Source organism: Acanthaster planci, linkage group LG20, assembly GCF_054643075.1.
Source record: "Acanthaster planci isolate LZ-2023a linkage group LG20, COTS_SCS, whole genome shotgun sequence".
In the NCBI taxonomy this organism is placed as follows: domain Eukaryota; kingdom Metazoa; phylum Echinodermata; class Asteroidea; order Valvatida; family Acanthasteridae; genus Acanthaster; species Acanthaster planci.
The window spans coordinates 8,498,174-8,522,017 of record NC_141796.1 but is presented as its reverse complement, the minus strand read 5'-3'; the positions used below and the strand labels follow the sequence as shown (position 1 = coordinate 8,522,017).

The 23,844-nt window shown below is 42.1% G+C and overlaps 1 protein-coding gene across 4 annotated transcripts in view; it reads left to right on the top strand.

The window, feature by feature from the left end:
* The first annotated feature begins 957 nt into the window (after nt 1–957).
* LOC110974994 (DENN domain-containing protein 2B-like) overlaps nt 958–23,844 on the top strand; it is a 50,401-nt gene continuing 27,514 nt past the window's right edge. Inside the window, exons 1-5 of one of the 4 annotated variants that reach the window (XM_087130212.1) lie at nt 1,002–1,077; nt 11,798–11,851; nt 14,544–16,226; nt 20,867–20,974; nt 22,095–22,226. In XM_087130212.1, the coding sequence (XP_086986338.1) occupies nt 14,586–16,226; nt 20,867–20,974; nt 22,095–22,226 (1,881 nt within the window). In that variant the 5' untranslated portion in view covers nt 1,002–1,077; nt 11,798–11,851; nt 14,544–14,585. Of the gene's footprint in view, nt 1,078–11,797; nt 11,852–12,245; nt 12,549–14,543; nt 16,227–20,866; nt 20,975–22,094; nt 22,227–23,844 lie in introns of those variants that run through there. The other 3 variants (XM_087130211.1, XM_087130210.1, XM_087130213.1) reach the window with 3 other exon arrangements.

Genomic DNA, 23,844 nt, shown 5'->3' with positions numbered 1-23,844 from the left:
GCAGTCTGGGAGCCCATTTCCGACACAGCCTATGGCTGGGACAGTAGTCTGTCCCCCTTTTTCAACATGTGAAGTTGTATATTACAATTGCTATTGGGTCTGCAGGGAACAAGACAAACATGGCTGCATCATGATACTGATGTGTACTCCTTTTGGGCATTTCTTTTGAATATAAATTTGAAGTAAGCTCCTGCAGTCAAAACTGCTTCACCTCGCTTAATACAAATAATCTTCCCTTTAGCCTAGATCCAATAGCTTTGCATTCATTTGCTCATGTAGTCACAAAATATTTTATTGAGTCAGTTAAATTTAACCGAAATATTTTATCAGGTCGGTCCTTTTGACAGATCTAAGTTACTCAAACCCAAGGGTGCAGTGTCCCAATTCAAGGAAAATTCTCCACCAGGCCGAGGTGCACAAAAAGTACCCCCCAGAGATTGTTTCGAAAAGAGGGGTCTGTTTGGGCCAAGAAATGGTGGAATTGTGTCAGTATGGCCCAGGATCATCTCTGTAGATTCAGGGGCACCCATCTGGGGGCAAAGCAGACAAAAATGGGATTGAAAATTAGTCAGAAGAGCCCCAGGAAGGTGAGGGATGTCATTTGAAAAATGGCTGCTGGGAGGGCTTGGCAACATTCACTTTTTGGGGGGTGAGTTTGTTTTGGGTGGATAATTAAAAAATTCATTGGTTAACCTACTAAAAATTGAAAATCAAATGAAATCTGAAGGACCAAACAACACATTGATTTTTGTTTGAGAGGCCTCAGGGACTTCAGTTGCCTGCCATGGGGCTCCAAACTTGGTTGATTTTACACTATTTTCAATGGAGCTTGAATTAGTTCAGCGCACCCCCAAACGCCGCCTGAAATTGCCGTGGGAGGGCGCCATACCATCCGCCTGTGTGATATGGCTGGTTCTCAGCGCTTGCGCTTGTCGGTAGCTGGCATTTCTTATGTTTTGTTATGTAATGTGAGTACCAGACTACCAGTGACGCAAACGTAAAGAAAACTCCAGACAGAAGCACAGCTGTAGCACACGCACAGTTTACATATTGACGGTCAAGACTTTTCGAACCGAGGTAAAGATGGCTTGGTAATTTTTGCTCAAGATCGTGATTAAAATATGTGAGATGTTCAAAGCATAACAGAGTCAAAAACGTGATCAATCAGAGTTGAAAGTCTGAAGTGAGGCCGGAATTCATCCGTTCAGGCCACATCCTTTGGCCTCGTGATCAGATGATGTGGCGCTCGTAGGCACAGACCCGGAAGTACAGTATGTGGAAACATGGTGGAAATTACACGAGGCTATTTACATTATTTGTGGCATACTCGGCTCTAAAATCAGAGCTCAGAAAAAAATCCCTTAGCTTGCGTGCTTTTCATGTATTGAACAAATGTTCAGTGTACCTTGTTCTAGTAAAGTGTTACTCGCTGTAAATAGTATCCCTTTTGTTTTGATTTTGGACGGGATCGGTCATACTAAGGACCGATCCCATCTAAAATTGGTCGTTATAGTAGAGCTACCTACAGTGTACCTACATGTACATTTTGATCATTTATCATGTTTGTCATGGCCATTTGGTCAGCTGTCATGGCTGTCATTCATCCTTCATGTTAATCATATTAATTTAATTGTTATTCATGTGTTATTGGTAATGAACAAGGTCACAGACGGGACAAAGTCGTACATGTATGTATGTCATGTGTGTCTGATCAATGTAACTTTTTGTGAGCCCACAGGTAACATTACATGAAAATGGAAAATTGTCCATTAACAATAATTACTCCTGACCAGCATGATTAGATACATACATGTAGCCCCACTAGTGAGGCAAGGTCGTACTAATAAATGTCAACACAACGTCAACACGCGTCAACACACCCAAATCACGTTCTAAGTTAACAGAAATGCAATTCAATAGCAGTATAACGCCTAAAATACAATTTGGCTAACAACAGTCGGTGACATTTGGGGGGAAAAAGCTGTTTTATTTCACGAAAATAACACCCTCGGCACAGCCACGAAAAACAGAAACCATGTTGCCTCTCGGTCAGACGGACCATACCATTACGCAACAGGGGGTCACCTTTATACAGTAAACCATGGTACGGTCCAAACGCCTTGAGAAGGCAAGATGGCGGTGGATGGCGGCGCTGCTAAGAGACAATTTTTTTCGGGTTAAAAACTCCCTTGAAATGTAGTAAAATGTAAACTCGATTAAATAGAAATTATTCCTAAGCGTAAACATTACAGTTCGATACGTCTGTTTTCAATGCATTTTGTAAGTGTTGATGGTGCGTTGACGTTTCTGTCAATGTGTTGACAGTGTGTTTACGCTGATTAGTACGACCCGTGTGGCACGGACTCTCACTCCGGCTCCATCCTTAGCCACACATCCGTATACGCAATTTCGTGTCGGCGTACTGAAAATTTTTGGCGCACCCACTTATCATTGTGGGTGCAATTTCTTTTGCACACAGAGATGATCCTTAGCCTCTCTGCTTTCTTAGCCATATTTTAAAGATGGCGACCGTGAGAGCGAGGCCGTGAGATTGAATGGGTGAACGCAAAAAAGGCTGGAAAATACCAGAACAACCTGAGTGAAATCATTCAATAAATGGTGCTAAGAAAGCGGAGAGGCTAAGGATCATCTCTGTGTGCAAAAGAAATTACGCCCATGATAAGTGGGTGCGCCGAAAATGTTCAGTGCGCCGACACGAAATTGTGTATGCGGATGTGTGGCTAAGGATGCAGTGGGAGTGAGAGTCCATGCCACACTAGTGGGGCTAGATAAAGCATCATGACTCATGACATGAGTGTGCCATGTGTGCGGGTACATGTACATTCATGTATGGTGTACATTTGTACCATGCCAATGAGTAAGATTCAGAGAGCTCCTTACATGTACCTGTGCAAACATTGATCAGTAATTTTCCCCTGCTGCATGTGCAGTGGTCTATTTGCCATCAGAAGGTGACCATCAGAAGATGAAAAATTCCATTGACCACTTTAGGGCATTTTTTTTAACCCAAACGATTTACATGTGCTTACAGTTTTTACTTCTAGCAACTTGAAGGTTTTTACAAGCCTCGCATGTACAGTCCTGGAAGTACCCAATGATTTTAAAACGGGATGACTATTTGGGGGGCTCGAGATGTGAAACAGGGTCTCGTAGTGTAACTAAGGGGGACAGATTTAAAAGAAGGGCCAATTTCATGCTCTTAAAAAAGAAAAGAAAGAAAAAAAAAGCGGAAAGTACGTGTATTTCCCAGATGCAATTTTAATCATCATCAGTCATACACAGTAGCAAGGAGGCTGGCCTCCAACCTGTAGTCTATTGTGTAGAATAGTACTCGAAATCATCCCAAATTTATCTCAAAATACGAATGTATGTGTACTGCACATTCAACTTCCTCACAGTTTCAAATGATCTGCAGCATGTACAATGTACACTGTATGTAAGCTGGTAGCACGTGTCGTGTAATATTTGGCCTAGGGTATACTGACGTTACTGAGCAGGCCACAGCTTTTGGGATCTTTTTTTTGTATGAGATACAAGTTCAAAGTACAATGTACGTGTACATGCGCGCACCTGTGATTGTGCAGCTTTGTAATGGCATGATTGGAGGTACCAGTATAGTATGTGCACACATGTACATCTATTGTACTGTACATGTACATGTAACCTTACATTTCTTGGAATTCTATCTGCCAGGCTGCCACGGTTGCATTCCTTTTTTGGGAAACTGGGAAACTGGCTATTACATGTATTAAGTTGTATGTACACACTGGTAAATTATGTGGTAAACGTGGCATATGTGTAAGGTCACAATACTGGCCAACTTTCATGATGCAAAAAATGAACTTTAATTTATCAGATGATGTAACCATTTTCAAGCTATGTTTGCTTGAGATTATAGTTGTACATGTATTTGAGAGATAAATAAAGATAAATAATTCAGTGTAAATGCGAGTCTATAATTTTTATTCACGTTGAAGAGCAAATTTTAGTTCAAAATGGCGCCCAAAAATGGGACATTGCTTGAACAAAATTTAATGAACTCAACTACTTTACTTATAGCTCACGTATTTTATCACAATGGTCATATTTTTTGAGTTAAGCAATGAAGTAATATTTTGGCCCTTTACAAAAAAAAAAATAAATAAATCCACGCTCCAAAATGGCAGCTGAACCTGCGTTAACGTTCGTTTCACATCGTGTCCACCACACCATACCATGACGAAAAGGGCCAGAATCATCATTTACAAGCCTCACCCTTACCTGTAAAAGCCATTTTTATTCGAAGTGAGCTTAATAAACATCGTGTAAAATGCGTGCTAGACCATAATTACCCTCGAGGATGAGAAAACATCAGCATATCGATCGCGATAATTTTCGTGTCCATTTTGTAACTAACGTAAAATGTCCACATGTTTTAACTGGTGATCAACGCAGTCTGACTAGTGGTCGTACACGTGCAATGGTACCCTGCATGGATGACCTAAAGGTCAAGTGTTTTAGGCTCGATTACGTCTTTTCCGAGATAAAGCTATTTTAAGCACCGTGTCCACCGCGCGCCGCTTTCGCGTCTCTGTGTAACGAACGGAGAAAGTTGCTGCGCGTGAAAGCTTTCCCTCCAACAATCAGGAAAAGAGCAGCCAATATCCGGAAAAAGAGCAGCCAAAAGGTTTGTATCAACTTAAATAGAGTTTATTTTCTGTATTTTTTTGTGAAAAGAGGTCAGATGGCATTGTAAAAGGGAAGATTTTAATGGATAGTCAGTGGGTGATTTTTGGGCTTTGTCGCGGACCGCTTGGATGGTTTCGTGTGAATCGTGTCCATGTTTAACGAACGGAAGAAAAAAATAGTAAACATCTGAAGTCCCGCTTGAAATCGCAAAACGACAAATAATTTACACTTTTTAAGCTAAAGTCCATCACAAAAATGAACAAACTTAAAGAATAGCCTTGCCAAGTTTAAGAAATCATCAGTGTTTCACGTTCGTTACACACCGGCACTTTCGACTTCGCCCCATTAGTATTAAAAGTCGCCCCATTTGTCATCCAATAGTATGGGGGCGAGTTCGCAGTGAATTAAAAGTAAATGGAGCGAAGTTGATGTAACACGTAGGCAAGTGATGTTTACACAGATAGGGGAACTTGCCTTTGTGGAACCCCTGGGGTCTTGTTAGAGTTTTTTTTTATGTTTCTACAAATCAAGCCACTGCCGGTTATGTTAAAAAATTGTTCTATTTAAATTTTATTTTTCTTCTATCTTATTTCAGAAGCCAGAAAGGAGAAAAAGATTCAATGGTTGGATCAGATTATATGTCTGTAGATTCACATGTCCTTGTGAAAGAAGCTTTAGTAGTAATTAAATCAAAGATTATTCGATTTCAACCATTCCTGTTGCCATTTCTGTAATTTCAGGACCCCACAAGAGCCTGCCGATCGCCAGCTCACTCCAGGGGATATAGTTGTAGTCGCATTTGAAATTCATTTAATGAGATGTGCCATGTTCTTCAGATGGGATCGTCAGTGTATAGCCTCCATAATGAAATACAGTTTTTAAGAAACAAGATTAGAGTGAAAAATAAAATAGTCATTGACTCAATTTACTTGTTCCTCAGAATTGTTTAATGTTGCAAATGGTGCACATTTAAATATACATACATGTACTTAAGTTCACAATGTCAAAGATTTCAACTTCTGTGAAGCTCATGTGCAACCTTCTTGCATGCATGTAGGGCATTTAAAAATAGGCTGAAGTGGCTTATCAGATATGTAGATCACAGAGATGCTCCCAAGAAATGAAAAAGCATGTGCATGTATTAACACCTGCACATAGTAACATAGGCAATTTTCTGAAGGTGAGGCAACTACCTTGAGGGCTCCAGTAAAGCAAGTCATAATAAACTTGTCACATGAAATGTTAGCTTTGATTCGAAATTTTTGGTGTCCGTGTCATTTTTGTAACTAACGTTAAACTACAGGACAAAGATCTTTGAAATTGAGGGTATCTGTTCTTTGGTTGTCAATGATAATGTCCTCTTTGAAGTACTTGCAAGCTTCGCAACCAGCTGTTTTCCTCAAGTCATCAAACTGCAAATCATTTAAAATTGTTGTGTGTGAAAAAGTACACTTGTTAACGTTAGTTACGGTGTCCACCTTATTAAGATATCGTAAAATTAGTAACAATTAACATTTTTTTTAAAGATGACTTTCAGAAAGGAGGAAAAGCTTAACCACAACAATACAACTCCACATTGTTTTTCTTTGACTTTTATTATTGCATGGTTGACTGCAAAGTGGACACCGTAACCAACGTTAACTTATGAGGCCCCCCTCTACAGAAAGCACTGCACGGAAGAAAATTTCTTGGGCCGATTATCTTCCCATTGCTATTTTCTGATAGAAGGTGGTCCATTGTCATAATTTAAAAGTAAATTAAACACTTTTCACTAGATTGAATTTTTACCTATGTGTCCCATTTTTGTTGGCCAGTATTGTGTCCTTACACATATGCGTGATGTATCCCAGAGGTTAGCAATGAACCTTGTGTTCTAGTCAGGGTTGGCAATTTTTGTGATGAAAAAAAAAACAAAAATGAAAAACAGCTCTAATTAATTGAAATTGAATTACTTTGATTAAAATCAGGTTTTTAAAATTTGTATAAAACAAGTTGGCTTAATTGCATGTACCTGTTCAAAAGCAGGCACATTACATGTCGCTGGATGTGTATTAATGTTCTTTTATCTATCTCTTTTGTGACAAAGTTAAACAAATTGGATTTGAATTAAGAAATTCAAATCAAGTAAATTGATGGAAGTCACAAACCACCTTAACCCTAAGAGTCCTCAATCCTTCACCTGTTGGAGGACTGAGGACTGCTAGGGTTAAATATTGTCTAAGCCTAGGTGTGAAATGCGTGCAGTATAGCACCTACTGGACTGGTACCGGACCGGTATGTGCCTGCAGAGAAAACATTTCCATCAGAGCCAGGTGCATGTACATGTACATATACAAGTACCAAGGATAAAACGTGTACCGGGTTTTAAACCGACCTCTAAGTTTTGATAAAACTACATGTACACAAGAACAGGGTACTAAATACAATGTACATTGTACATGCATGTACCCATGTACCGGTACCTAATAGCTAATGAGTGAAAAACATGTTATCGACCACATGTACATGTGTACTGGTATGAACATGGAATATTCATACAGGTGCTGTAGACAGACGAGACATCAAGTTCTGTGAATTACATGTGACTTGCAGAAATTGTCTTTTTCCACTGATGTTTGACCTGCAGCTGCAGCACTTGAACACGTAGCGTATATTTCTAGTGTGTACATGTAGATGGGTTTTCATAACTCTCAATTGTGGATTCTTGAACATACTGTACTGGTACATCAGGCTTCATTAACCCTGACCCTACATACATGTAATACCACAAATTACTACTTGTAGTAAAATGTAGTACATGACTTTATTGTTTTCTGAAGCCATAAGATACAGTACACAAGACAATGTACCATACAGTGCTGTGGCACCATGAATGCATGGCTTTATTCTCTGTACGAGTAACAATGGAAGGAACCTAGCCAGAAGTAGTATTTTGTAGCGCTAGGTCCTTCAGGCTCAGACTATTACTTAGTATTTTGTAGTACTGTAAGTCAAACAATATGCTTAGCGGTTAGGGTTAATGGTGGTGGTTGGGTATAACTAGGCCTAGGTATAACTAGGGTACATGTACAGCATCAGCATAGATCTGCCTTAATCACGTTTAATTCTGCCCAAATCCTCCAAGATCTCTTGACGCTTTTCAGGGATTAATATCCTCTGAGTGACAAACAGAAACAGTTGGGAAATCCATCTACAGTACGTGTACATGTACATGTACATGTACCTTACACGTACCTGAAATAATTGACATTGTACTGTACATAAACAGAAATTTCTATGGTTTGTTACCCAGGAATGTGGGTGGAGAAGTGAATAAATGTACATACATGTAGGTCAGTGAAAGAATTAGGCCAAGTTACCGGTATTTTACATGATTTCAGAAGCCGTTGTGAATGTGTGGAAGAGCTGAGTTTGTTATGATTTACATTGTATGTACCACACATAACCTACAGCTTTGTGCTTCATCTGTTAAGTTTCAACAGGAAATTGTCCAACAAATTGCCAGGCTTCAAACTTCTTCAGGACGAGTTCATGATTATTCCTGATTGTCATCACGAAATGTTTTCTTCCTTTGGTGGTCCACGCACCGAGTTCCATTCCCAATTTGGCACTCGTTGTGGGGCTCTTGCTGGTTGTAAATGGGATTTCCCCATGTTTTATAGTGAACAAAACGCTGGGTAGACTGTGTATGCCTGTCATGGATGAGTGCATCGTTTTATGGATCTCAATGGCTGTCATTTCTCCCAGGGTTGAACTCAGGATTTGCAGTGTACATGTACATGCAGACTGCCACACTGGGGTAGAATTTGAAAGGGGGGTCCATTGGAGGTAAGAACAAACAGGACAAGGCAAGATATTTTGTTCATTTTTTTGCTCCTGCACACTCTATACGGAGGCCATGAAATACATGTAATTGTGTACTAAAAAAAGGGTTTTTCAAATTGAATCAGTTCACTTTCCTAGTCACGGCCAGAAATGACCGTGAATGATCATCATGCATGAATCAAACGTACGGTACCGTACCGGCTGAACAGTATTCATGCCACTGATTACTTTAAAGTGGTTCTCCTCATTGACGTTAGTACATGTAGTGCAGTGGAGATAGTTTGAAGGTTTGACACAATTTTCGTGAATGCTATCGCTGAAGTATCCCCATCCATACCGGTAGATACCGTACATGTATGCGACCCATCAAGACAAAATAAGAGTGAAGTCGCATCCCGCTCTTTCCGATTTTGAAGGTTCAAAGTCACATTGAAATGGATGTCAATTTGGGAGTTTTGTAAAATTTGGAAGAGCAACCTGACTCCTACTTAATTCCACGCATATATTTTGCAAGATCATATATTTAAAAATGTCATTTTCTCAACAGTTTTGACTAGTTGTATTCGTGCGTGGTCTGAAATGTTGAAACGGTGTCAGGAACAAAGACGCAAAGAAGCCAGAATCAGTCACATTGTCACCTTGAATACTTTTACCCTACGTGTACGTGTCCCATGTACATGCACACGTGTACCACTGGAATTCAGAAGTTTCAATACACTGTACGTGTACATGTATCTCAATGTGTGAAAATTCTGACTTTGAGCTCATTTTGTGGTGACAGGTCTCATCGGAACAGATGGGTCTGATATCAGTGAGCTAAATCATGTACCTGATGGTACCTGTAATGCGGTATTGGTTCCTTATACGTGTGTGCTCTTGATGTTATGCATAATTCACATGTACATGTAAATGTACATATATGTCCGAGTAATGTTTATAACAAAATCTGGAACAAACTTTCCTCCCCAATTTCTGTGAAAATCTGGGCCACACAACTCATATTTCATGTGACTAACACTGAGTCATGGAGCACAGTCATTTCTGGACTTGTGACAAAGGCCCTGTCTACAGTCGGCGGTCGTGATCGGCCTGTACCTTTTTAGATTTTACCAATAAGCATCTCTTTGTAGGAAGGTGGGGGTTTTGTGGTTGTTGACAATCCAATTTGTTGTTTCATTTGTTTACCATTCTTCTGTAAAAGCCTGCTTGTGTTGACGTTCATACATGTACATGTACATGTACGGACTTCGAACTCATAAACTTTGTCTGACGCAAAATGTGTGTGTGGTGTGTATAATTAATGGTCATGTTAATATATAACGGGTTTTGCCCTTACCCAACGTACATGGATATATTGATAAACACTGTATGCCCAGTGCTTGTCCGAGAGCGTGCGAAAAAATTCATAAGCTTATTCTGACAAGCACTGAGCATACAGTGTTTATCAATATATACGTTGGGTAAGGGCAAAACCCGTTATATAAATTAACATCTCCCCAACGCACTATACATCTTGAAGTAGTGGTCATGCACTGTACATTTAATACACTGGTACCTGCAGATTGACGACAACTTGAAATTAGATTCAAAGTTACATTCTGCATTTCTGTGATCATGCTAAACCCTGCCGCAGCTCTGGACGAAGAGATGCAAGATACGGCAAGACAATAAAGGGATTGCACTTCACTTTATTCAATGGTTCCTTGAAGGAATCATTACCGAGTACCAGCCGCATGGGTCGGTTCCAGGGTTGAGAGGTGCAACTTTGAAATCCCTAAGGTTTACCCCTAGTAATCCCCCCTCCCAATTTCAACAGAATTTTGCACACACCCTAGGAGGTTACAGTCAAGGAAATCTACATGTACTCTTCTGCAGTTACATGTAGGCGTACATGTATACATTGTACATCCACTGTATGTGTACATGTACATGTTGTATTCATGTGTATGGACAAAGCCACAAGGACATATCACTCCCGTTTCGTCGTCGGAATTCAATGACTTTGGTTTCCGCATCACCCAAAATGATGCAAACAGTAATAACAGGTGGGTGTATTTTTAAGGCGTGAAGGAAATGTGTAGGAACTTCTTGGTGTACATGTATTTTGTAACCTTTGGGACAAAGCCCTTTTGCCAGAAAGTCTAGGAAAAATATTTTTATTGCTGTTTCTATGGTGTTGCTCAATGGGCAGCCTACCGGCACCATTCATTGTCTCCTACATGTACATGTACAACTGTACGTGAACAGCAGAAAGGTTGGAGTTGTACCTGTGGATTTGAGCAAGATGTTCCACCTACATGCACCGGTATGTAAGGCTGCATCCGAATCTTGTCTAGAGCTAGGTCTAGGTCTTTGCTCCATTGGAAATGCATGGAGACGCGCAGACAATAGACCTAGCCGTAGCTCTGGAAGCCCGTTTCAGACACGGCTTATCATACTTGTATCTGAGTGCACATGTACATTTACATTTTGTCAAGAAATGTCGAGCAGTTACATGTATGTGCAGGTTCAGAACATGTACATGTTGGTTGACCTGTACGTGTACAGTACATGTGTTTGCACATCTGCCATTAGTGTTGACCTGTACATGTACAGTACATGTTCAGAGTACATGTACATGTATGTACATGTATGTATACGGGTTTGCACATCTGCCATTAGTGTTGACCTGTACATGTACAGTACATGTTCAGAGTACATGTACATGTATGTATGTATGTATGTATGTATGTACATGTATGTATACGGGTTTGCACATCTGCCATTAGTGTGCCTGCCTGATGTTGCATTTCAAATTATACCCCCCGTGCTCTGAATGTGACAAAATCATGGATTGTGCTTCTGGAGTGATGTTCTCGTCTCAAATGTGGTGAATAACTTCTTTACATTTTTACTGCAAGTTTTTCTGTTGCACTGATATGTCTGTGTACATACATGGACATGCCCCGAATGTACAGTACTAAAATGCTCGTTACCTATTAGTACATGTATGTGACACAGTGGCCAACATTTTGAGGCCCAGATGCAAGTTTAAAGAGCCCCGGGAATATGACTTAAGGGTCGTCCACTCTTTTTGTTCCTTTCACGAGCTCTCCAAGGGGTTAATAGATGTACTTGAATACTGAATACATGTGGATCCCTCGCGTGGATATCTCTTAATTTCGGGCCGTACTGTATGTAACAGAGAAAAATGTTGATGGGCTATCATCTTTTTCTTGCAAAGGAATTCTCTTCACTTCTCCTGATTTTTGAACATCATGAAACCATTTTGCTTTTATTTTAGGTTCTTTGCAAGCACTGACTGTGCACAGGTTTTGACACATGCGTCGTCCTAGCGGTATGTACATGTACAGTATACATGACACTGACACATTGTATACATTATTACATGACATTGTAAGTAATGAAGCGTTTATGTGCATGTACTGTACATATATGTGTCATTGCCCAATAGGAGGATTCCATCAAACTTCCTCATAAAAAAGTACCGTGACAAAATTCCTGTTGAGTTGTTTATAATATACATGTATGTGATTTATGTGGGCGTTGCTGACAGTGTTGAAGTCCAGTTAAAAATGAAACTGGTCCCCCGGGCTGTAAAGTTGGTAACTCAGTGTCACAGGGGATGTACATGTACATGTACCTCAAGAGGAAGGCCCGGCCCTCAGGTTGCGATCACTGCGAGGCCAATTTCCTATCTGTGGTCTCATCAGACTTTCACTCTGACTGGGTGAGTTTGTGTATCACTGGTACCTGTGGGTGCAGCCTGCATGGACATGTTTCTCTGCATGAGTCTTGGTCATGTGATCTATGGTTGGGCTGATCTGATGAACTGCCGCACAAGCAGACAGACATGTACACGTACATGTACGTGTACCTGTTGTTCATCTTCCTGTAAAAATGTTCCACGGTTTCTCACCGACTGCATGTTGATTTGACTGTTCCTATCATCCACGACGTCACTTTTTTGGCTAACGTTCTAACCGGTGATTGTTTCTGTAGCAATGGGTACCCATGGGTTGGAAGAGAAAAGAGTAAGTACTGGTCATATGTTTCATTCATTGACTGATTGGTTATCCTGTATGGACTTGTTCAATTTACAGGTGCATGTACACTGCACATACATGTATACATACAAATGTATGTATATGTCAGGTGCATGTACATCTAGCAGTGTTATTGAGGCTACAGTTTTTAAGGCAAGCATTGAAGTCACAAGCCTGCAAGTTTTCCTTGGTTCGGTTGATTTCCTTTCTCATTTTAATTATCAGTGTACGGTACATGTAAGTATGTACATGTACTGGTACATGTACATTTAACGGTACAGTGTGTCAAAATACAAACAGCAAAAAAACCAAAACAAAACAAAGGTCCAGTCGTGCATGGTTTAAAATTTAAGCTTGTCTTCTGTCTTGATATCCCTATTGCGTGTAACACCCAGTTGGCCCCCATTTTGATCATGGTTTTGATTAATCTGTTAACTTTTCATGCCACATGTAATTTTCATGTAAGGTTTTGATCAACATTCAAATCACGTAAATCGTGTGCTGGTACCTGGATACAATTTATTCTGATTGGTCTAAAGTCTGTGTGCTTGCGGCTCACCACGCGCTCACCAGTTGGACAATTTTTTCAAGGAATATTCCATAATATGGATGGGGGTGTTCGGGAACATTAAAGTAAAATTCCAGAACAAAATCGCTGAAAATCCATCATTTTTTTTTACTCTGACTACAAAGGCATAAATGAATGGGAATACATGTGCTTGGCCGGTCCTGAACTAATGTTTTCCTGACCCAGTCTTCAATGCACATTTAACACCGGCCAAGCACATTCCTTTAGTAATGAAGAGCAGGTGCTGTAGTTTGTAAGTCACCCCAAAGGAATAGCTGTTCCTTCATTTGTCCTCACTTGGACCGTACATGTACTTGTCCGACAGTTCTTTGTTGAATAATTAGGTATCTGGAATGTATGAATTGTTGAGTTAGAAACTTATGTCTATACTCTTTCACCTTTAGAAGGGAAGCCTTTATTTTAAGAAAGTGGTCTTCAATTATGGAAATGGAGAAATCAATAAACTCGTTGGCTGATCATTCAATTAACTGATTAACCTGTACAGTGGGATTCCCTGACTTTAATAAAGGCACCAATAGTCAACCAGATAGATCCCTGTGTACATCTGGTTTTGCTTTTCCTGAACCATGGATGACCCTTTTTTTTCTTTAAACTTTAACTTGATGACAAGAAGGTGCCATTTCTACAGTGCTCATGGCAGAACTTTTCTGGAGCCTTGTGGCAAAAAATACAATACTCAGGGAATTTCATTTTATAAATTTGCAAAACACGTCCTTTCAAACATGTTCCAGTACTTAATGCACTGGCAGTGGAAGCACAGGGGCCAGTGGGTCCCCTCCCCCACATGTTTTGCATGTACATGTATCCTATAATGGGGTGGGGCTTAATAGGTCGGCCTATTAGTAGCTGATGCCTGATGGTGTAACAACTGGTCTCCCCCACTTTGAAAATCGTTCCGTCGTCGCTGACTGTACATTGTATGTACATGTACATTTTGATTTTGCCTACACTTTGTAATTGGCTGCCAAAGGTTACAGGAATATTGCCCTTTGATTGGTTTTGATCATTCTCAAATTTGTTCAAAATATATTTACCATGTTTACGTACATATACCCAACATTTGTCCCATTAACCTTGTATGGTGTACATGTACAGTATGCAAGATCATATTGAAATTGGAGGATTGAGAACTGTTGTACATATTCATTAACCGACACATGTACATGTTCATGTACTGTATGTGTACATTCCAGATATTGTGGTTTTGTGGGTTTTTTCTTTATTTGCTTATAATAATTAAAGTGTAATAAAGTTAAAAAGAGATGCTAAATGTACATGTGCATACGTGTACACGTGATGTATTCATGTACGTGACATACCGGTATGCATTGTCAAATCGACACTTTCTTTTTGGTGCCAAGAAATGTTCAAACTATGATTTTCTTCATCTGCAGGCTCCTGAACATGTAAGATGCTATAATCGGCATCGGCTAGACATGACATCATTGTCCCAAGCGAAGGATGAGAAGCCCATCGCTGCAAGCCACGCCCGCCCACCCGTCCAACTGAAGGATGTCAAGCTCAAGGATCGCATCAATCTCTTTGAAGGCCTGTCCCAGCAGCCGGCAGCCACCTGTGGCAGCAGCTACAACAAGAACATGTCAGCCAACAACTCGGAGCAGGCCCGCTACCCAAAGGTGGTGTCTCCTGAGCACAAGCGCTGGACCCACATGGAGACAGACCACCCTGGTAACCTGACTCCTCCCTGGAAGCACCTGGGCAACCAGGAGCCCTCACAAAGCCGTGCAGGCCCAGGCTTGATGTCATCAACTGCAGCCGAGAGGACCAAGACCAGGGCCAAGACACTGGGGCCTCGATCGCGCGACAGGCCAATGGACCACCCACCGCTGCCTGTCAAGCCATCCCTGACCCCGACCAAGAATGGCCAGTCGACGTCAGCAGATGTGGAGAAAAGTAAACTGGCACAGACAAATAAGCCAACGTTAAATTCGAATGCGACACAGCCCCGAGCGGACGTCATTTACATCGATGGCACGCCTGTCCAACTGCGAAACTCTCGTAAGTTCTCTGCCGACAATGCCCAAGCACGGAGCATGGTGGGTGCAATGATAAAAAACTTTGAGATGAAAGAAGATGCAAAGGAAGCCGAGGGGCTGCACCTGAATAAGAACGGTTCAGCCCTGGATGTGATTCCGGTGAACAACATTCAGAGGAGAAGTGCAGAACTGAATCGATTGTCTTGCGAGACAAGAACTAGACCGCAGCCGCAGATGCAAGACCTGCGGAACCCACAGTACCCAGAATTCCGTAAACTAGTCCGCAGACGATCAAAGAGTGCCTCTGATATTTACCCGGAAGGGGTTACTTTTCCGGAGAAGCACCAGCCGCCCTCCAAACCTAAGCGAACGTATGAGCACGACATCTACATGGAGAGCAAGAAAGTTCATGGACAGCAAAAGGGGAATGCCAAGAAGGAGAATGGAGTGACGAACCCCTTGTATGCAGTAGGCGCGGACGAAGACATCCGCAGGGAAAGCCCCGAGGAGAGCTCTGCACCCGACTTGCACGCTCCTGCAGCCGAGACGCATGGCAGACGGAAAGAACTCCCACCCCTGCCCAACATGCCTCCCTACACCCCGCCACTAGGCAGGCCGAAGGGTCAAAGTTTGGAGGTCAGCAAAGGTGTTTTGGTTTCCAAGCCGACAGCAACCTCCAACCGTCTTGGGGTCCCTCCCCTTCCCGGGCGGCCACGCAGCGACACCACCCCCTGTAGTACCTTGGAACGGCATCCCAATAACAGCCTACCCCGCTCCTACTCGAGTGAGGACATCAATAAACTGTCATCTGAATGCGTGCCCCTGAAGCAGCTTAGCCCGTCCGGGAAGCCCCGGCCAATGGGGACTATGTCCGAGTACGCCGAGCCCATTCTGTCCCCGGATCTAAATACTGAGGACACCAGGGAAAGTATCTTCAGTGAAGCCAAAGAGGTGGATGTTGTGGTGGATGCGGAAGGCTACTCAGTCCCCGGCAGTCACTTGTGGAAAAAGCCTGAGCCACACGGTGCCCTCAAGAAACCAGCGGGCATACACGGCAGAGTTCAGTCGTGGAAAACTGGGGTATGTGCATGAGTTCAAAGGTCAAAGTAATGCCCAGCTAGTCTGCAGCAGTGGCTAGTTTTTATCTTAAGCATACAAAGTTGAACCTACATGTACATGTATTCAATATGAATGTACATGTAATCGGAAGTACATGTAAATTTCAAAGTTTTCTGTCGTTCTGGAAACCTTGTGAAATGACAAGACTTTCAATGCAGAAGCTTAGAGCCATGAAACCAGGATAGTTTGCACAGCTTGACAAATTCCAGATTAGCTTCGAGTTCCTTTTAGACCCTGGAGAGCTTACTTTTTTCCCCCTTTTACAACTTTTGCTGTAAAAGGAGTAATTTGGGCCCTTTTCTGTGCAAAGTTGGAATTTGTCGGTGTTGTACACTACATGTACAAATATTTTGGCACTTCTGCAGCTCTTCCAAAGGTGGTCATTTCATTGCACACAGCATCACAGATGTTTGAAACCTCGTGAGCTGTGCTTAAAGGCTTACGGAGGTTCTTGCACTCGCATTCACAAGTCATTTGGTGTTTAAGCTTTTGCCATGCATTTCTGGCCTGTTTGTTTCACACAGATCCAAATCTCGATCAGTAATCCGTCAGTGGTTCACTGACACCAGAACCTACCTAATGGATGGAGCATATCTGCATTGAGATCACTGATCAAAATCCAGATCCAAGTGAAACAAGCAGGTCCTTCAACTCACGGCACAACTAACTGGTACCGTACATGTGCATGTACACAGCACACACATTGTACATGTAAAACTCTAACACACTGGACCCAATTTCACTGCGTTTGCCTAGCACAGGATGTCAGGCTAACAGAGGCCCTGCATATTTCATAGAGACCATGTACAGTAAGCACCTGCAGGCAAAGGCATGCTAACCTCAGGGGAAAGATAAGTGACGCACATGTAACAATAGCAAATTTCTGTGCATGTGCAACCGTTAGCACATCCATGCCAAGCACTGAAATGAAATAGTGCTTTAAGGTTAGCAAATTTCTCTGCTAATCACAGTTTTTCTGCTAACTTTTATAAGCAGCTCCGTGAAATTGGATCCAGGTCACAGTTAACATTGATCACCAGTAGCGTTTAAACACATGCACTCTGACTGGAAACACCCTTCCACCGACAAAGGAGAGACAGGCCCGTGGGAAAACTTCAAATTGAGCGCATGGTGCACACGTGGAAACTGTACATGTACTCTTCAACAGAAACTGGTGGCACATGCTCAGAACGTGGCACATGCTCAGACGCAATAGAAACAGTTGCATTCAATCTTCGAACCTGTTTCTCAGCCCAGACCAATTCATCCCATTTACACGTTACATGTACCAATTGTAATCTGTACATGTACCTGTAGTACCCATCTACTGGTATCCAGGAAATTGGTCATGAAGGTTCCATCACAGCTTCAAGTGTCACAAACACCAGCAAGTCCCCCCCCCGCATCAACATCCATCTACGTGTAACTTAAACCGTCAGGCCCTCTCGGCATCTTTGGTGTTTATGGCAGTAGAAGATTGTGATGTTCCAACGTGGAATTCTTCTGGATCTGGGAAATTCACAGCTGATGGAAAGCGGAAATCAGCGTGAAGTTCATCCAAACTGGAGGCATGCTGGCGGCCCCTAATCGTGCTTGTCCTTGGACGCAGCCCCAGTCTATTTATAGCTACCTCTCCCCCTCCTTGCCCAGAATCTGTTCCTGCCCGGACTCAAAATAGTTCCTGTTATTTTTTGCCCCTGGGACTGAAGGCAGATTTCCTTAAAGGGGCGTTCTGGTTGGAGGATGCCGCCTTGGCCGTTGTTAAAGATTAAATTTGGCAAGGGGCCCTCGCATGTGACTCAGGGCGACTGTTTGTTTGCGTTCGTATCTGGCGCCGTACTCCTGATGCTGGCGGGTGCAAGAAACATGGATATGTATTGCCCACGCATTTCTTGCAGATCACATCCCGTGGATGATCAAGTCTTAACTTTTTGCCATCTTTAACCCCTTGACGACGGGAATTTCTTCCCGAAAGCCGACCCCAAGAATTCCAGCCTCGCTTGGCCACGAAGGCCACCTGCTAAACCGCAAATTCTCGGTTTGTGGCCCTGCGTGCTCTGCACATTTTGAATTACACGGTGAAGAGGCTGATTGTTCGGTGGCATGTGGCTCTACTCACCCTTCCACATTCCTGTTGCCTCTTTTCAAAGTGGGGACTATTGTGAAGCTGGTGATTATGATGCAAAATCAGTCTTTTTATTTCTGGGCTACGCACAAAGACCAATTACATGTACCATATATACAAGAGCCAGGGTCTGCCTTCTTTCACCATGTTCGCTCGAGCATGGGCCGAGAATTTTAGCTGAAAAGCGGGCTGAGGATCTCAATTTTTACGGCGGCTATAGCCGCTTCCCGGCGCAAAGGGGTTAAAGAACCACGAGATGCATACGTTTTCCCTTAGCCTCATTGAGAGTGTGCTCTCGCTTTTTAATACCCACGAGTCACACTTCTGCCTCAGGCACTCCCTCGTGTTAACACAAATAACCCGCTCGACCACAGTCATAATTGGCATTTCCACATCCTTGTCATGTTTCTCCTAAAACAAGCGGAGAACTTTACTCTGATTGTTAACCATAAACAAAGGTTCGGTCAAATTCTGCAAAGCTTTGATGCTACATGTATCTTGATAAAATGAAATCTAGCTCAAAAAGTGAGTATGTACATGAAGCAAAAAAGAAAACTCGATCAGTGCATATATCCACACATTAATGTACATGTACCGGTATATGTGTATGTATACATGTACATGTACATGTCATTAACGTGTCGTACTACTGAGCATGAATCATGGTGTCAGGAATTTGATACTGGTTTACAATTAATTGGAGATTATGCACAAGTGTCTATTTTTGGAAATGGGATTGACCTTGATTTAAACAGAACCGGTACATACATGTATACATGTACATGTACCTACTGTACATGCATGTACATTTGTATGTACATGTGTGTACGTGTAGGTACGTACATGCACACATGTACATGTACAGTGCATGCTACATGTAAAAAAAACATGTACTGGTATACATACATACTGTACAATGTACCTGTAGTTTTATGCACATGTAGCATGTAACCCATGTAGTACATGTAACCCTTTACACACATGTACATACATGTACATACATGTACACTGTACTTGTGTATAAAATTAATCCCAGCATGTACATGTACATAAATTACATGTACTGAGTCTATATGCACTTTTTGGCTCAGAGCAAATTCCTCTGCTCAGAGTTAGAAGCAACCTACTGTACATCATTGTTCAGTGTTTGTACAAGTACTTTACAATGCAAATCCTGCTTGACTGTGCATTCACAGCGTTATTTTTCACACTATTTCCTGTTGCCAGCAGTACACATACATGCACTGTATACATCATGCATTGTACATGTACAGTGTACCTGTGGTGTGATCCTTCCAAAGGCACTGCATAGTACATGTACAGTAGGCAGGTGTCTCACAGCATGTGACCAACCAGTGTGACTGTGACCTTAACATCACACAAACTGCGCACAAGCCATAAATTGAACTACACTGTACGATACAGTACATGTATGTACCTACATGTACATGTACGGTCGACTCTCGTTGTAAAAAACAGTTATGTATGTAACAAACTACTGCAAAGACCAAATTCTGAGAACCCCACTTTCTTGAATTATGTTTTTCTTCGTTTTCCACTCCTCTTATAACAAAGTTCAGGTTATAAGTTTATATAACAATGAAGGTACATGTAATTTGTCAGGTCCCTGCAGGTTTGTACCAATACATGTACATGTGTACATGTACCGGTAGTTATGGGCAAAGTCACATTATACATGTACACGTGATGAACAGCATGTTCCTGAATAAGCCTATATGTAATTCATAGTCTAAATAAGCTTTCCAAAACTAACTCGCAGAAAAGGTCTTCAGCCATTTGATAACAACCATGACAACCTTCAGACACATTTATGTACATGTGTATTGTGTACATGTACCTTATGTACTCCCGGTCAGTGTGCGACATGCATTCAACAGCCAATTTACATGTACATGTGCATGCACGTGTACACGGTAGAGTTGCAGAAACCATGACGTGCTCAACATTAATCCATCACTTATTTTCGTGCACATGTACATGTACCGGTACTGTAGCCACCATGCATGGCACATGTCATTATACAATGTGTGGGTACATGTACATGTACTTGGTTCTTAGTCACACATTGTAACATGCATTTCATGGGACGGTAGGAATCGGGTTCTTTGTCATAATTGGACCTCAGCAATCAGCTGACAAATGAAGTTTGCGAGGAAAGGCAAAAGTTTTGCCCACAAGGGGGCCTGCAGAGATACAGGTATACCATTCTGAACTTTTCCTAAATGTAGAGCTGTCTTTTCACACTTTCTTTTAGTGTGTTCTGTGCCCTTTTTTTTTGTATCGTCTGACAGACAATGTGTTGACTGCAGACCTGATGGATTGCGAACTTTATACAGAGAGTCCAATTACGACAAAGTCCCCCTCACCATCCTCGTACGTGTCTATCTCACCTTTTGTCTTCACTAACTGTCTGCTTTTTCAAACCGCCGACCCTCCCCTTCCCTTGTGCACATAGCACCCGTGTAAGCCTAACCCCTCTTGGCGTTCGGTGCGTATTTACCAACCCCGGAGGGACCACCACAGACAGGACGAGGAAAATGGAGATACCCATGAGACTGATGAGGTAGGGTGGGGCTAAGCATGGCCAAAGGGTCAGAGGTGGTGTCCTCATTGACAGTCCTAATAACCGTCTGCCTGCCTTTTTACCTGCATGCTGTTTGTGTTGTCGTAATGTCTTGACATCTGGAACTGCACACTTACATGTGTACCTAGAGCTCTGTTAATTTACTAGAGTGCTAACTCCTCATTCCTTGCACGTTTAAATATGTAATACGCCGTCCTACGTGCAGTAAGGGTGAGATGTCAACATGTTTTTAAACAAAAAAGTCCCAAATCTGTTTACAAATTTTTCCCAAACGTTTAAATGGAACCGTCCCATTTAGAGGTTTGACGTTTTGATTGATACAGTCACGTTCATTTTTATTGTAAACAATGCGTGTAAAATGTACTGGTAATCTGATTTGCAGAACATTTTACTGCCCGGTCAGATCAAAAGAATACCATGAATTCATCACCGGAACTTTGTGTCAGCTATTTACATTGTATAGAAGTTGTTTTATTTAAAGTTTGCAATGACACCACGGTAAGGGTTTACACGTTTAAATGGTGTGGGAAAGGTTTCTGCATATTTTTCAAATTAAACGTGCCGGTAAATTCCTACCCTTAGAGTGCATTCAATTGGAATTCGTGTGCATGTTCGTAGAAAAGAATGACATATGTAAGACGGAACAACTTTCAAAGGATTTCACTTGTATACGCCAAATGCAACATGCAAGTTCAACGCACGGTACATGCATGCAAATGCATATAACACGTTAGCTGGAAAATTCTGAAATAAATCCCTGATGTCAATTAAGGTGCCCTCATCGGTGGGTTGTGTATCAGACTAATGACATTATTGGCTTTCTCTGAAGTATCATTTTCATTCCTGTTTGCTCCTCTACGTGTAGTTTTATCTTGCTGTACGTACACTACCTGTACATGTAGCTCCCCAATTCTTCATTGACCCCTACTCAGCAGTGGTCATTTTCTTTTTTGCCAAGATTTTGCTAACCTACCGAACATGGATGATCAGATAGGGGTCTCTTAATTTTGTTTTGGTGTGGAAGTGACTTTCTGGTTGAAAGATGCTCAGTGCTGGAGAAGAAACATTCACACTTTACTTTTCTGCTTTTTGTCCGTAGCTGACGAGGAGCAGAAAGTCCAGTAGCGAGAGGAGGGCGGTTGCCGCCCACACCTACGCCGAGCCTGGCAGTCACGTTGACAATGACACCACGCCTGAACCGTCAATCAGACAACGCAGCAAACTTGTCACGGTAATAAAAAAGCCCTCATCATCAAAACCTTTTTTCCCTCCAATTGTGGTGAAAACTATTGCTTCCCCTATTGAGTGAATGCCAAAAATTGGTTTAAGAGCCGTAACTGCTCTGTCATACCTGGTGTCTGTGGTTTCACTCCATGAAGTTTGTGCGCTGATTCACATGTATGGTAAAACAGCTTTGCATGATAATGGAGTAATTTTTAACAAAACCTAGGAAACACTGTACGTTCTCAAGTAAAATGGCCTTTTTTTTTTGCTCTTGAAGCTTAACGAACGCAAGAAAAATGTAACAAGCATGACAAAGCGACAGTTCTATTGTGAGTTACATCAGGTGTTGTTCACATGGTGAAAACGTCAAGACTGCTTGTCTACCAGTCAGACAGTTAGTGGGGTGACATTGTTTCAGCGTCTTTGGCAAGTTTCAGGAATGCTGTGGGCTTGGTGGGAATATTGTATCACTGCGAGCCTCGATGGGCCGCCATTAGTAAACCCTCTGGACAGCCACACCCGGCACTGTGCCAGTGATGTTCAGTGGTCATGTGCAAAAACGTGAAAAATTGGCTACGGCTACCTGTAGTTTCAATTGATGCATGCGCTGCACACAGCCACGACTCGTTGATTGGGATATGGCTTTGTTAAAGCAGCTCCTGCTTTTGTTTGACCCGATGACCAGAGATCAACACCGGCCATGACCCGTGGTCACTATTTAGTCATTGTCGCCTGCCGGCTTGCCCTATGGTAAGTTGCATCAGCAGCAGAGGTACATGTACAGTAGTTGAGAGTTGAGTCGGTATGGATCAATTGTATCGCAGTGTTCAACTGTACGTCTGTGAGTTTTTCCCATCCTGTTTACAGGAAAACTTGGCATGGGGATATGTCATGACTTTCTCCCTCTTCCTGCGTTGCATCCAGATTTGCAAAAGTGTCGAATCATCAGCTCGAAACTGCAATCTGCAGAAGCGGGCTCACCAGTGGATGACTTTTTTCACTTCACTTTTTTCGGTGAAAGTTATCCTGCGTTTTCTCTCCATCTGAGTTTTGGTAGGATTGGTGCACCAGTAGTTGAAGAGCTTTGTTTAAGGTTGACAATGGAAGTTCAGAAACCTTGTTTTTTTCGCTTGTCAAAGGAGCATGAACTTTCGACTTGTGCTTAACAGGAACCTGCACTGATCTTTAACATAATCCATTGGTATCATGGACCCACGAGGTGTGTTCTTCGCACGGTATCAAAAGAAAGACATCAAGCTTAAGTGTACAGTGAACCAATATTAGAAACAGATGTTATGGCTATGGCTGTCATCTGTCGTGTCCTTAGCACATCAATGGAAAAATGAGAAGTCATAGCCATAGTCTAGCCGATTTTGACACAGCCAATGTACATGTAGAAGCAGCTTAAATCTCTGCAGTCTGGAATTGGCGAGGCCTTGGATAGTTTGTGATATGGGGTCAGCTCAGAATTCAGTGACAAGATGAGGTGTGAAGTTAAGGTGCAAAGCCCAACATCCATATAGAAGCAGCTTGAATGATTTTTGCAGTGGTAACATCCGACTGACTACCGGTCGCACACAATGCTTGTCTAGCCTTGGGTTTTGGACGGTTATTACGCACTAGTT